The sequence below is a fragment of the Amphiura filiformis genome, chromosome 15 (assembly GCF_039555335.1).
Source record: "Amphiura filiformis chromosome 15, Afil_fr2py, whole genome shotgun sequence".
NCBI classification, from domain to species: Eukaryota; Metazoa; Echinodermata; class Ophiuroidea; order Amphilepidida; family Amphiuridae; genus Amphiura; species Amphiura filiformis.
The window spans coordinates 21,305,811-21,321,492 of NC_092642.1; the positions used below are offsets into that span (position 1 = coordinate 21,305,811).

At 37.2% G+C, this 15,682-nt stretch overlaps 1 protein-coding gene, 1 long non-coding RNA gene and 1 pseudogene across 2 annotated transcripts; all 3 read left to right on the plus strand.

Moving 5' to 3' along the window:
• Positions 1-2,224: 2,224 nt before the first annotated feature.
• LOC140172160 (uncharacterized) lies at positions 2,225-6,221 on the plus strand. Its single transcript, XR_011861683.1, has 4 exons — positions 2,225-2,342; positions 2,940-3,057; positions 5,130-5,165; positions 6,061-6,221. It is a non-coding gene; the product is annotated as an uncharacterized lncRNA (long non-coding RNA).
• Position 6,222: 1 nt separating this feature from the next.
• Positions 6,223-15,184, plus strand: LOC140170793 (uncharacterized). The gene is given in 4 exon segments (XM_072194014.1): positions 6,223-6,246; positions 7,288-7,427; positions 13,436-15,102; positions 15,105-15,184. Coding segments are annotated over 4 exon segments (1,911 nt in total).
• On the plus strand, positions 9,407-9,506 carry LOC140172249 (small nucleolar RNA U3; annotated as a pseudogene).
• Positions 15,185-15,682: the final 498 nt, after the last annotated feature.

The window sequence follows — 15,682 nt, forward strand, 5'->3', positions numbered from 1 at the left end:
AAAGGAAACAAAGGGAAATATTACCTTTGTTTGGCTATATCTCAAAATCAATATTTCCGAGTTTCGACTGATTTTGCTTGATCGCATCACATATTGCTTTTCAATTTGTAATGCTAATTGTTTATTTTGAACCGGCTATCAACATTGTAGTTTCATCAGCCTCGTACGTTACGTGACGCGTGTCCTATACCGCCTGAGGGGCAGCAGTATTTTAATACTACTGCCCTCAATTTAAATTGTGTATATGTTACCATGATAACAATAGTTACAGATACAGAGAGACTGGCTTGGTTGTGTTAAAGGTAGGACTTTTCGAAGGGTTATTATTAAAGGCAAATATCGGACTGTTGTAGTCGGAACATCACCAGTGTAGCTCAAGCCACCAAACTGTTTTTTTGTGGTACGTAAATTGTTTCGCCTTTATAATTATTGTACGACTGACGCGATTTTTGTGAACTCTCGGGAGTAAGTTGGGAGTTTATGGACACGCGCATTTTGAGCCGAAATAATGAGGCAAAATGAAAGAAAAACCACATACTATATTGGACGCTTGCATGTGGTGTTATATAGGGGATATAATGTCTTAAATGTATTAAAGGAACACTCCGGCAATCACAACAGTATGCCTTATATGTTAGAAAAATAATCATCAAGCACGTATCACGTGGTTTTATTTCAAACAAACTCACATTAACCTTTAAAACAGCCGTATCTCACCACGCGATATTCAAATTTCCCAGGCACTGAAATTGCTTGTGGCAATGACGTCCTATTAACACAGTAAAGGCTGACAACAATTAAGAACAAATTAACATGACATCATTGCCACAGGCAATTTCAACTCGGGAATTTTGAATATCGTTTGATAACAAATATGTAATTTTTATCTCAATATAAAAATAAATAAATAACTATAGATATTTATATAGCGCTTTATGCCGTAAACACCCTTAAAGCGCTTTACATTTATTCCGCCGTCAGAATATGTCGGAACCACGTTTGCAGCCTACAAGTGGCGCAGGGTCCATCAGTACAACGACTGTGACTACCCCTAACAGCTTCCCATTGCACCTGGGTGGGTTGAAGCAGGCGAGGCAAAGCGCCTTGCCCAAGGGCGCAACACGGTGGTGGGACGGGAAATCGAACACACGCACGTCGTGCAAGCTCTCGGATTATGAGTTCAAGGCCGTAACCACTGAGCCACCGTGCCCTCACAATATAACCGACCTATATAACCGACCTATGGTTCAGAAGTTATGTGCCGCAACAGGTCAAGAGTCAATTTCCAGTTTGCGTAGGGGGCAAAAACTAAACTAAAACTAGGTTTCTGAATTCCTTTTGGTAGACAAACAACAATCGGAGCAACTTTAATTTTTGACCCTTCTGTAAACTGGAAATTGACCAATGACCTGTTGCGGCATATAACTCTTGAACCAAAAGTCGTATTGAGAAAAAAATACATATTTGTGATCCTTGGTTGCAGACGAATAATTTGATATACTTTGAAGTGATGTTTGAACACTTTCAATTTTTGACCTCTGTATAGTCCTATGGGGTCATTTTGGGGTCACTTATTTCAAACTGCTCAAGGGTGCCAGAGTGGCACCCGCCAGATTCTCAATCGGTAGGTCTCAGAGATATAGAAAACACACTCAAACATTGTGCGGACGCTGCTTTCAGGTTTTTTGGCTTAGGCACCAGACTACTCTACATTACTACACTGTAATTCTTGTAATGTGGGGAGCATTATGCCATTGTGTGTACCGTTTGTCCAAAACACTAATACAATCGTATAATTTTCTATTACCATGATTACAGTCGGTATCTCTAAATATTTTAAAGAGCGCAGGATAACGACCGCAACCATGGCAAAGGTGAGTGGCACTTTCGTCTTTCTGACGTATTTCTAATCTTGAAATTGCATTGTGTATGCCCATATCAAATTTATCTATAGATTTATGGACGAGTAAAAAATACAATTGACCTGAGAGCAAGAATAAGAAACTTGTAACACTAACTTTGCATGGGGTAAATTTATGCAAGTTGCTCAACAATGCTAATGGCTGAGGTGACCCCTAAACTAGCACACGTGCATGATGGGAGGTAAAGACCATTGATGTGTTTATTATTATTATTATTATTATTATTATTATTATTATTATTATTATTATTATTATTATTATTATTATTATTATTATTATTATTATTGTTATTCGTTAGATAATCATTTACGACAAGAAACGCTTCAGAGGAAATACCCGTGAACTAACTGCGGATGTAGACAATCTGAGCTCTGTTGGATTCAATCAAAAGACTTCTTCTATCAAAGTCATCGATAGTGTGTAAGAATTGTTTCTTCGGCTTCGTGTAAATTATATAATTATAGCTGGAGAAACACATGCCTAAGGAAACACCCCACCGCACCATTCCAGTTCTCAAACACCCACCCCACACATAATACAGACACCCCACAAACAAACCAAGGGAAAACAACCTACACCACACACCTACCCCCCCCCCCCCACCCCACCCCAACATTTTAGGGTTGGAAAGAGTGAAATCCAGTTTCCAGTAAAATAATACATCTTAGTAGTTATAAGTTTCAAGCATCAACAATTCGAGTGTGTACAAATGCGTCTCTCCTCATTTTACCCTTAAAGTGATTCGTATTGTTTAAGATTAGCAACTATTTTAAATTGTTGCGATTTGGTAGCTCACGGCATCTTGCGAATGGTAGTGCGTTTTGGCAAAATAAATGCATTGCTCAATTCATAGAGAGCGTGTAGAAGAATAAGTCCTGTGGTTGTTGAGTTATGTTGTAAATGGGGCTGAACAACATCACTTTTGTAAAACGTACAAAACTCTTGACTCACCCTGTAGAGGGAGGGAACGTTGCTCGTGCCTATGATAACAAATTTTGAATGCGTGTTTCCCCTCAGCTGGGTTGGTTATCAGCATATAGGCTACACAGGAAACCAATATATATTAGAAGAAGGGGAATATCCAAAAGCGGCGAGCTGGAAAGGAGTTGATAAGGAATTGTCTTCATTGAAGAGAGTAAGTGAAGACCTGAGCGCAAAAAGACCGTAAGTCCACTTGGCCCCTCAACATGTATACACTAAAGTTACGTATAGTTTCTTAGAGTTTTATAATGTTTAATACATGTTCCGGGGTGAAAACATCATGAAAGGTTGTGAAAGATTTGTTTTGACCCCTGAACATAAAACATTACCCAAACTATACGACACTATACGCAACTTTAGTGTATATGGTCAATTCCAGCCAAAGCGGGACAAAATTCTCTCTATGTGAACTTTCCACTTTAAAATACCATTAATAAAGGAAATCACGTTATTGATGGAGAATATCATGTCACGTCCAATGTGCTCTATGGTGTATCTGTTGAGGGGCCAAGTGGACTTCTTGCGCTCAGGTCTTAGTGTAATAGCCCTCCCTGAATCTAGAGTTATCTAGCTTGTTTGTTGTCTTGGTTGATTTTGTTCAAGTATTCTCTCGATGCGATTTTGCATTATTCTAGTGAATATTTTTAAGCATCAGTGGGACAGCAACTTTAATCTGTAATTCTTGATATCTGCTTTATCATCCTTCTTGTGGAGCAGATTAAACTTTAGACTCTTTCCCGGTTTTAGGTCTTTTTCTCTTGTAGCATGTTGTTATACAGTCTGACAAGTTGCACCTCTGCACCGCCTATGGTGAAGATGTCACTCGGTAGGTCGTCAGTGCTTGGAACTTTATCATCTTTCATTAATTTCACTGGCAATTTCACTTCTCCTGCTGTTATTAAAGTTTGTATACCTTCGTCGAGTCAGTAAATTAGATGTTGTACTGTAGGCCTATGTATAAAAGTATACATTTTAAAAAAGAAAATGATGTTAGGAATCCAACTAGCATAACAGATTCCTGCAAAAAATAACAGTTTTTGAGAAAATCAATAAATGTTTGGATATCTTTACATATTATTATCACGCGAAGAAGGAATAAGTGTTTGACCCCGCACATTCAACTTACTTAAAAGTAGGTTACTTCTATTTGCTTTGTATCACTAATCACTAATAATTTGTATCAATAATGTATGCATGTTTGTCCCCGCACAGTCAACTGAATTAAAAGTAAGGTTTTTGTTTTTTTTTTTGTTTTTTACTATAATGCCTCTTTATTTTCAGGATCTATGCTCTCATTGTACACAAATCCATGCATGTAGTCTCCCACGATGTACCTCTGCACGGTTTGGAAAAAACAGTTTACAAAACAGTGGGGATTATAATAAGTAGTATGCCGTTTCTAAGCAAATCAAGCAGCCTCATGGCACTAATAGCCCTTGGGAATTACACTGACCCAGTGCCCAAAATGTTAAAAGAAATGGTCGACAGTTTCTCATTTTTGACGGGCCGAGAGGGGGGGGCAAGCGATCTTTAGCAGGCCGAGAGGGGACAAGCGATTTTGGCGGGCCGTTCAGAAATTTTAACACCCCAGGCTCATTATTATTGCACAGCCTCTGATGGTTCAAGCACGTATCCGTAACGTAATGACCCTAATTATTTCTGATTATTCCCTTTAAAAGGGCATTTCGTGATCCACAGCCTCATCCCCCCACTTTTCTCAAAAAAAGTTGAGATTTTATATCACTGGAAACCTCTCGCTACATAATGTTTATGTACAAAATATTTCTTGCAGATTAATTCGTTTAGCAAAGATATCGTGAAATTTGAATTTCGTTCTGGTGCACCAGAACGAAATTACAACGTATTGTCTATGGAGCAGTGTAATACACATAATCATGCATAACTCGCAAACGCAATATCGGAATCAACTGACATTTTGGGAATATGCTTTTTTCGTGGATATGTACTGAAAAATGTCATAAAAAGAGGATGCTAGGATCACGAAATACTCCTTTAATTTGTTTCATTATCATTTGTTCTTGTGCAACAATTGGTGAATAAATATGTTTAAATGCATGTTGAACCATATTTTGTACTCGAAATTACCAAAAAAAATGACGTAGGCAATTATCGTAACAGGCTGACGATTTACGAAACCTAATAATTATGACCCTTATAGCAAAGAAAACATTAGTACAATTTATAATTTCCTTTTTTCTTGCACAGATCAAGAGTGGGAATGTTCCTGATGGAAAGCCGGCGGTAGGTAACACAAATGTATATTTTTCATTTATACTATGATGGCTTTATTAAAGCAAAATCAAACATCGACCGGCGGTCAACCGCCAGTTCCGGGTGGTTCCGTCCGGTTTCCATTGTTTAGAACAATAGCAACCGAAAGGAACCGTCCGGAGTTTTGATATCGTCCCTCTTTCTAATAATAATAATGATAATAGTAACACATGTAATAATAATAATAATAATAATAATAATAATAATAATAATAATAATAATATAATAATAATAATAATAATAATACATAATAATAATAAGATTAATAATAGTAATAATAATAATGATAATGATAATGATAATGATAATGTAAATGTATTTTTTCTTTTTAATGTCTCTCTCAGGGCAATATATGGGTGTTCGGGTATGGAGGGACAGCCGGTTGGTGTCCTGGGCGCATGTGGATCGCTGGACCTTTCTCCTTGGATGGGGTGCTGCTGGGGAACTGTGGCTGGGTGGGGGCTTGGATAGGATCAATTTTTGTTGTTGTCTCCCTGCTCCCTGACCAGCCTGGGGCCCTACCAGTGCCCTGGTCGGGGTTGGGGTCCTGCGGCCTGCATGTGGCTGGGGGTCAGCTCCGGGTGTCCCGCCTGACCCTGATCCACTCTTTCTTGCCGATTACCTTTTTAAATCTGTGTGCTAGTTTTTTACTATGTATATTATTGTTCCATCTGTATTTTTTATATGTTGTATCTTGTGTATTTTAATGTTGGCCTTGTGCCACCTGGGCACCTTGGGAGAACAATGCCAGTGCATTGAAAGGTCAACCCAGCTTAAATAAGAATGAAATAAATAAATAAATAAATGTGACTTTGATTGGTATTACAACAGCATAAAAATATAATAAACTTTTTGTTTTAATCAGACGGTTGCATCGCTTAAAAAGGGAGCGACATCACTCCTAGATATATCGGGGCTGGTGTCTAACGTTGGGGTACTTACTCTCCTGTTTGGACAAGATGTACGTAACAAGTTTTTTGCACCAGTACTAGTCTTCCTCAGCATATCAATAATATTACACTGCATTATGGCTGTTCTTCTAATAATTAAGGTAAGTTATTACCCCCCCGCACAACCACACCAACGTCACCCTCACCCCACACCCCCACACACCCCCCCCACCATTTGCTCAAAACCCTTTACACTCTTGTGGATGGGGCTCTTCGTGTTTGCTCGATAGTTAGACTATGCCATAGTCGAATTTTATTAAAAATATGTTATGATGAACCCATTTCGTTGAACTCAAAATTATACTGATGTTTATTAAAATTAAAGTATTCAATAGTAAAATGGTCATAAAGAATTAAGAATATCAGATGATTAGTGACAATAAAAGTAATTGAATGCAACATTATCTATGGACTTTGAATTTTAAGCAGAACTTTGCCCCGGGACTTTGCTCTCTAAAAACACACTCTCAAGTATACTTGTTTATCAGTCCATTAACCACAAGTACTAAGCATGGTATAATACAAGACGCGCTAGATGTTTGGTGAGAGATTAACTTTCGCGTCAACACAAAAGCGCCGCAAATACCACAGATAGTTGTGTACGGTGTAGTTAATAGTAATGGCGCGGGCCCGGAAGATTTAAACCATAGCGAGATATGGGCGACCAATCACAAGGCAGATCCATTTAAAGATGCATTACATCATGGCTAATTTTAGTTAGGCCAGAAATTGGCCTAACTCTCCATAGAGTCCCGTGTTAAAAATCTTAACCGCAAGGCAAAGTCAGTAGTCCACTTGGGAAGCTAACAAACAGAGGGAGTGCGGTGACTGAAAAGATCAGATACAGATGTAAAAATCTATCAGTTGCACACAAATCAATATAAATCAGAGTTTTATGCTTTAAAATGTAATAGCCAGAGTATGCAAAATGGGCAAGTGGACTACGGAGAAGTCTACTCAATAGTAAGCACATAATGCTAACTATCGAGTTTTCACGGTATCACGGTATTGCTGTAACTTCCTGCTGTAAATGCGCATTGACTCGCGGAGAAAGCTACAAAAATACTGAATTTTATTATCTTGTCTCCCCCATTTCCAGGAATGTTTATTAACTTATTTCTTCTTTATGTTTAAATCATCAGGCATACTGCAAGAACCGGGCGGACAACCAAAAGAAACATATCATTGCGGAACTTACACTTACAATGCAAATTCTAGCCATGATTATCGTTCTATCTAATATCTTCATTGTAGCGTTTGCTGCTGTAGCCAATGAGAAACAGTCTGATGGTTGCTAGGGCCATTTACTATTGTAAAGGTCTTTTTTATTTTGAAAGGCAAACTCTAAGAACATGAAGAATGACCGTTACACGAAGTAAACACAATCAAAGTCGTTTTTTTTTTTTGGGGGGCGGATGGTCGTCTCCAGTTTTGTAGATTAGATTTGGTTTGATATAGGTGATATATCCTATAAGATATACCTCAAACGGTGGCCGAATTTTAAAGAAAACCAAGAAAATGAAAAATTGACAGGGTAGTTTAGAAACCTGTGTCTCTCGCTTTCGCAAAAACTCCCGTCACTCAAAACCTGTATACATATTCAAAAGGGTTCAGACCATATTTGGTATGCAGTAAACAAGTGTAACAGTCCCCATGTTTATCAAGACCCTGAAATAAATATTGGTATTGGTCCTATTTTTCAACTCAAAACCCAGAAAAGATATCTTACCCTTCCCAGAATCCTTTGCAATTATGATACATCCCCCATCCCATTACTTTTTACAGGTTTCCTTTGTTTCCAAAGACTGGCTGAGCTAGTCAAGAAATATACATATTTTGCAAGAATCTGAATGTGCGCTACGTTCACTGAGGTATATTTCGTCACTATCGACCCATGTTGCACTAAGCAAATCAGTAAAGAAAATTGAAATGTACGAAATGCATTATGGGAAGTGTAAGATATGTTCTCTGCTCCAAGCACCGCTCTTGAGAAACCAACTTATTGAAGTTGTTCATTGTTATGCAAATAAAAAAAGGTTACATCTTAGTGTAGATTATTCATCCAGCAGTTCAAAACATTATTTTGTAAATTAAATCTAATCCTGGAACTAAAATTTGCAACTCACTGTACTACGTTGCGCCTGAAAACATCGGACTTCATCGGGCATCTAAATTATTTGATAATGTTGTGATGTCAGATGTTTTGACGTCAGACAGCGAGGAATGTCTCACTATACCGGGTCCCATGCGTGTGATAACTGGAAACGGAGTCCCCCTTTACTTCCATATGGATTCTCTGACTCATCTTTCTATCTATCAAGGATAACTTCAGGATTGAAGAAGTGTTCAGTGTTCTTATAACAATGGTTGTACACTGCAGAGTTTTGAGCTTCGTTGGGCGTCTGTGTCTGCGCTCGTAGGGATTGTTTAGTTTTACCTACTACATAGGAGTCACCACAGTCTGAGGCTGCTTCTTCAATCATGTTTTTAAAATTCTATTTTTATCTTGCATGTACATTATATGAGTTGCTCCGATAACAACGTTTGCATTGTATTTATCTGGGACAAGAGAGCACTTTACATCAGACATATCGAATTGCATTCTGAATACAAGGAATGATATCAAATAGCGTTGTTGTTTTTTTAATTCGCGATATAATACACATTTGATGGCAAATTATTAAAAATTGATGTTTTTGATATTTAACAGTACCTATGACCTGCTTAGTGACATGCTATTTTGCATTATGATGCAAAATATTAGTTCTTATATAAAATTACAAAATATTGGTATTATGACACACGGTATAGGTGATATATAAAACGACTAATAAAATCATGTCATCATGGCATCATGTCAAAGGTTCATTATATCCCGCATGTTTAAATTAATTAATATTTTGAGAACAATTTCTACACCCATTTAATATGTACTCAGGTGGAACCCGACTTTTTTAAATTTTCATTTCTTTTTATGTAGCAAATTCAGGTTTTTCCATTGCGCGGGGCCGCAGGGCAATACAAATTTAATGCTAACATTGAATGAACGCGGAATTTAGAATAGGCGTTTCTATTACAAACAGCGTCTGACTCTGCCTGAGGACCTAGCCTAAGTCCCATGGGCTCCAAGATTAGCTCTCCATACACAAATGAACAAATACAATGAAGGGTCACCATTGCTCTCCATACACAAATGAACAAATACAACGGAGAGTCCGGCTGCCGTGCAAATGAGCCAAGTGTCCTCTCAAGGTATGCTCTGTGACCATACTTTTAAAGATAATTTCTAAAGTACGTGTCACCTTGCTATCAAATACACTTGATGGCTATTCAACACCACGGTGATGAGTCGTACAGTGTTCCTCTCTTATCGCGAGGCCGGCAAGAGATGACACATATCGTCTTCCCGGGCCAATAAACGTCCAATAATTACAGTAATCCATTGCATCAATATTGGCCTAATACTAAAATTATATATTGTTAAAACAATGGCAGCCAATGACTACTACAGAATATGGGAGTAGAGTCAAAATGGCCTGCCATCAGGCCAGACCCGAGGGGCAGACCCCCGGGGCAGACCTCAACCCGATTGAACACTTGTGGGACCAGCTTGATCGTGCTGTGCGTGCCAGAGAAGCCCATATGCAATCACATTGAATGACCTGCGACGAATCCTTGTTGAAGAATGGAATTCCATCCCACAGTAACGTGTAACCAGGTCGGTGAGCAGCATGAGGAGAAAGTGCCTGACTATTGTGGCTGCCTATGGTCTTTCCATCCGCTATTGAGGTTAGTGGCTAGCGTTGTTTGAGCACAAAATAATTGTTAATTTGGCAAATTCTGTTTGAGACCCCACTACATTCACTAGACGCGTACTCAGCTGTGAAAAATGTTATTGTTTCAAATGAGGTGTCATTGTAAAGGGAGTATTGTAGCTATCCAGTGATGTGCAACACTATATGAATATGTCACAAATAATTGGAGATACAGATTCTTGAAAAAACTTTCCAAACTTTTGTTGAGGAGTTTATATGCGAAACAAATTGAGGTCAACCGAGGTCAAAGGTCATCTAGGGGCTAAATTTAAACTTCGCCCTATTATAGTTGTAAGTAAGTGCCTAAATTTAATAAAACAGCTTATTTTACTAAGAAACCAGGATTTTTTTTCACCTATTCTGGTTTTTGGCAGAATGTTCCTGTTTTTCTAGTTTTTACAGAACATTTCTGGGGTTTTTTCACAGAGAGTTTCTGCTTTAAAACGGAAAAGTTTCTTAACCGACGTAAACGGACGTCTGAAAACAATCTGTGTTTTTACCGGGGTTTTTTTACAGAATGTTAATGTTTTTCTATTGTAGTATTAGCTTTAAACATGATAGAAATATCAAATTAATGGACATTTTCGATAAATATATACCCATTTTGGAGGCATAATGAAATTGTTTTAAAATACCTGGAAATAATTTGTAGTTAAAAAGCGGCAAGTTGGTGTTAAATGAAAAACAACCAAACTCACCTTTTTGACAGTGACACGCAACTGCATTCTTACTCGGCTTACCAAACCAGCCTTTGAGAGTCCTTATTAATGGCTACACGCCAGTGATTTTACAATTGTGGGAGGACAAAGATATTGATTCAGGCATTCAGCTATCAACTGAAGCAATTTGACCAAATACCTCATACTTAATTAACTTATAATCGGAAGGCTGTGGCTTTGCGGGTTCGAGCCCCGGCGACGTCATCGTGTTGTGCCCTTGAGTAAGGCCCTTTATCTCGATTACTCCTCTCCACCCAGGTGTATAAATGGGCACCGGCATTCTTAAATGCTGGGAAGGTAACAGACTCGCTGTGCAGGTGTAGCGATCCCCCTATAGCAACATTATCTGGAGGAGTCTGGCCCAATCACCAATGAAAGAGTGATGGGGACTCCGATTACTGTTTATACAGGATCGTCTCCTTTACATTTACCTTTACCTTTTAATCTTGTGGCATTTTTCAAATAAGTTAACTTTATTTTGATACACCCTGTATTGGGTGCAATCGTTTGCTAATGTTCTTAACGCTGTTACATTATAGTTCTTGTTGGTATGGTACGTTATGCTGGTTAGCTACTATAACAAATCACTTGCGAGATATACGAATTTTATTCAGCAAAACAAATAAATAGTTACATCGAGAATTCAAAAAGAAAGTTGGCGCTGTAAAGCAATTTAAAAACTCACAAGGAGCTTAAAGCCATATTATAACATTTGCTGAGGAAGACGCCCTCAATATTTTGTTTTAATTCTGTTTTCTACACGATTGTTATGTACTTTAGTAAACTAACATACCCTACAATAAAAGTTCCTTTAAAAGGAATAGGGCGGGCAAATGAAAAATTGTCAAGAGAAATGAAAGAATGAGTAAGTCAAGTTCACAATTAAAAACAGGGAAAATATGACAAAACATCGATTTCCAATGGGAGAATAACACAAAACGTATAAACAAAGTTAAAAGAGTTTGTAACTTTATACGTTTATACGTTTGTTATTCCCCCATTGGAGGTTGTGTCATATTTCCCCTGATTGTAATCTTATCTATTGCTTATCCTCTGTTCTCTGCTGGTCAGTTGGAACAGATTTTCCCTTTTTTATATTAACCCTTCACATCATAACAGAAGACGTTTTATGTTAACATTTTATATAAAACATTGTTATAAAACTGTAAAAATTGTAGATAATAGTTATTTAAAACATTTACGTAATCATACCTAGAGGTTTTTTTTATCATCAGATAGAAAGGCTTCTGCTCATCTTCTCTGGTGAGACAACAGGGCTGGGGTATCTTTCCATATCAAAGTTTAAAAATCTGTCATATCAATATCAATATGTTGTTTTGATACAACTTATGAGGGGAAAAGTTTGATTTTACAATATTTCGATATTATTTTTTAACTTTGTAACTTTATTATGATTAACATAACTGTATTTCAAAGCGTCAAACTATATCATTATTTTGTCCCAACAAAAATAATCCAGGGAATAAAATATTCATTCATATGTTTATTTATTTTATTCAACCTGGGCCATTTCTACTGGTGCACATGCATTCTAATACTTTGTCTATAATACCTTATACAAGCATCAGCAAGCACTATTTGTCACAAGATTTGAAAAGTAAATAGCCTATGTACACACTGAACACAATGCACATACAAGCTGTATTTAAGTACATGCCGAAGCTGTCAGTATAAAATGATATATATGACCTTCACGATGCTATTAATTTAGCCCAGAGATTAGGAAAACTAGCAAAACTGGTGAACTGGTACTGTTCAAATAAAAACATCTGCAAATCTTGCTGCAATTTCCAAATAGTATTTCTATTACTTAAATAATTATTTTTGTTATTTCTTTTAATACAAACACATTACTGCCTATGTCGACTTTATCGTATATCAAAATCAAGTAATAATTACAAAAATCACCTCTGTGGGTGTTTGGGATATAACCGGCACGAATATTTTCTCAACACTGCGGTATGTGAAAAAGTAGGTCAATAGTCAGAGAATATAGGGCGGGTGCGGCACGCCGCACCCGCCCAAAAATCAAGACTTGCGGTGCCGAGATTGTGAATAAAACGCAGGAGCCGTCGTTTTATTACTATGATGGAAATGTTAGTCGAACGCGTACACGATGTTCACAACACAGTACGTACACGGCGTGCGGGCAGTCGTGACATATCAAATGAACCGACACGACTACGTTCGAATGAGTGGCTCGCATCGGCGACATACGCTGGTATTAAATAGCGATTTCCTTTGTATTCCCTCGTCTGTTTGGGCCAAAATTAAAAGAGGACATATCTGACAGTGAAAACTAACATTTTATTCCAAAAAATATAATTCTATTTCTTATGGAAATGTTGTAATATGGCTTTAACAAGCTATACGGCGTGCCCCCTCGGAGCAACACGGAAATAATTATTGTTAACAACAAAAGAAATATGTCCGCAATCGTTGACCTTGAAAGTCACACTAACAGAATGGCCCACAACACTCCGGTAAGTATAAGTATTAAAGCATCACCAATAAAATTTGGAAAACAATATGGGGGTGCGTTTGGTATGTGTAAGGGTCGTGCCTTTGGGGTGTGTGCGCGGGTGTGTGGTAGGGGTTGATGAGGACCGTAGTGAATGTAGGTATAGTGTATTCTCTCTTAGTATTTTGATGGTGTATCACGTATATTTGCCTGATATTGCCTCGTCTGTTTGGGCCCAAAATAAAAGAGGACATATCTGACAGTAAAAATACAGGGCAATTATTGAAACAATGGCATTTGCTATTCGCCAGAATGTTAACATTAAGGGTATTCCTATTGAGGAGAGAGAGTTAAAAATTTCATTGTTAGCAGATAACTCAACTTGTTTTCTGGATGGTTCGCCTGATTCCTTTAACAACCTTTTTGAGACTTTACAAAAATTTGCGACTTGTTCTGGCTGTAAAATTAATCTCACCAAATCTGAAGCTATTTGGATTGGCTCGAAGAAAGGTTCTTTAAATCATCCTTTTTCTGGGCATGGTCTTCTTTGGAGATCTAGTGATTTTAAAACTCTGGGTATTAATTTCTCTCTGAATTTTAAGTCAATGTTTGATCTTAATTATAAGGTTAAACTGAAACAGATTGAGGGGACCTTAAATTGCTGGCGCGCTAGAAATCTTTCTATGATTGGAAAAATTTGTGTTATTAAAACACTTCTTTTGCCTCAGCTGCTCTACCTTTTTGCAGTTTTGAGTATCAAAATTCCCAATTCTTTTTTTAAAGAACTTAACAAATTGTTTTTCAAGTTCATTTGGAATGATGGTAATGATAGAGTCAAAAGAAAATGTGTGTGCAATGATTTTTCTCTGTGTGGCCTTCGTATGATTGATCCTTATCCTTTTGCCTTGGCTCAAAAAATGTATTGGGTTAAATTACTCCTTGATAATAACTTTAACAGTTTATGGAAAACAATTGAGTTATCTGTATTAAATCGTATGTATGGTGATATTTTATGGAAATCTTATGCTCCTGAAAGTGTTTTAAATAAGCTTCATTGTACTCAATTGGCCGATTCACTCAGGACGTGGTATGTTTTCCGTGAAAATGCTGTGAACGTCAGTTTTGGCATTCCCTTTTCAGATCTTGGGGCTTGCCAATCTTTGTGGTTTAACAGAAATATTCGATCAAAATCTAAACAGTATTTTTACTATGAAGACTGGTGTGATAAAGGTATTGTGTATGTTGATGATTTACTTAATCCTCCCCATCCAGGTAGTAAATTGTTTGAAGAATTAATTCTTGATTTTGATATTTCTAATCGTGATAGGAAGAAATTTAATTTCTTTATGAAAAATGTTCCCTCTTCTTGGATTGATAATCCAAACTTTGATATTTCTAGTTCTGAGACATTTAATAATCTGGTTGATAACCTTATCCAACCTCCAAAAACTCCTCGATATGCTTATTCTATCATGATTGAGAAATGTGTTCCTGAAAAGCGGGTGTGTTTTTGGAATGAGTTTGTTACTGACCCTGTGGACTTGGAATGGGAACAAATTCATCTTCGTAATTTTAAATGTTCAATTGATTCTCGATTTCGTTCATTTTATTTTAAAATCTTCCACAAAGCTATTGCTTTCAATGATTTTTTGTTCAAAATTAAAAGGAGGGATTCTCCGGAATGTACCTTTTGTAATAAGATGCCTGAAACAATAACCCATGTTTTTTGTGATTGTGAGGTCATCAAACCCCTTTGGGATGATATGGTCAAAACTATTAGAAATAAAGATGATATTGATTTTGATATCTCAACATTTGATAAAATTTTTGGGGTGCCTGATGACATGTTTTTGACATATTTGTTCTTGAGTGTGAAATATTATATTTATGTATGTAAATTTCAAGGCAAATCTCCCACCAGTATTGGTCTCAAGGCTTTTATTAAAATAAAACAGAGTATTTCATTGCTAAGAAGAAAAACAAACTCTCTTGCCACTTTCGTAAATGGAGATTTGACATCTAATGTTTTAAGTTTCAGTTTTAGCTTGTATTGTTTAGGAATGTGTAACTGTATTTTATATTTCGGGACTGATATGGTTATTTTATTATGTTACTTAGAAGTGTGACTGCATAACTTTGTATTACTATTATGTCTAATTCTTGCTGCTTTTTTGTGATTTGTTGTTGATTTTCTTAATTTGTTTGCTGAAATCAATAAAAATTATAAACATTGAAAAAAAAATACAGGGCAAGGCCGTTCCGACCATTAGACCAGGTAAGGCGGTCGCCTAGGGCAGCACTAAACGCAAAGGGGCGCAAAAAAAGGACACAAAAACAAATAGTCAAATCTGATGAGTTTTCAAGGAGGTAACCCCCTCCTTAACACTTTTTTGGTATGCTTTGGTGGCGCGGCAGGGAGAGGTTTTACATAGGGCGGCAAAATCCCTAGGAACGGCCCTGTACAGGTGTATTCAAAAACCGGTTCGCCATAATTATAATACAGTAAATTTAACAGCGAGAT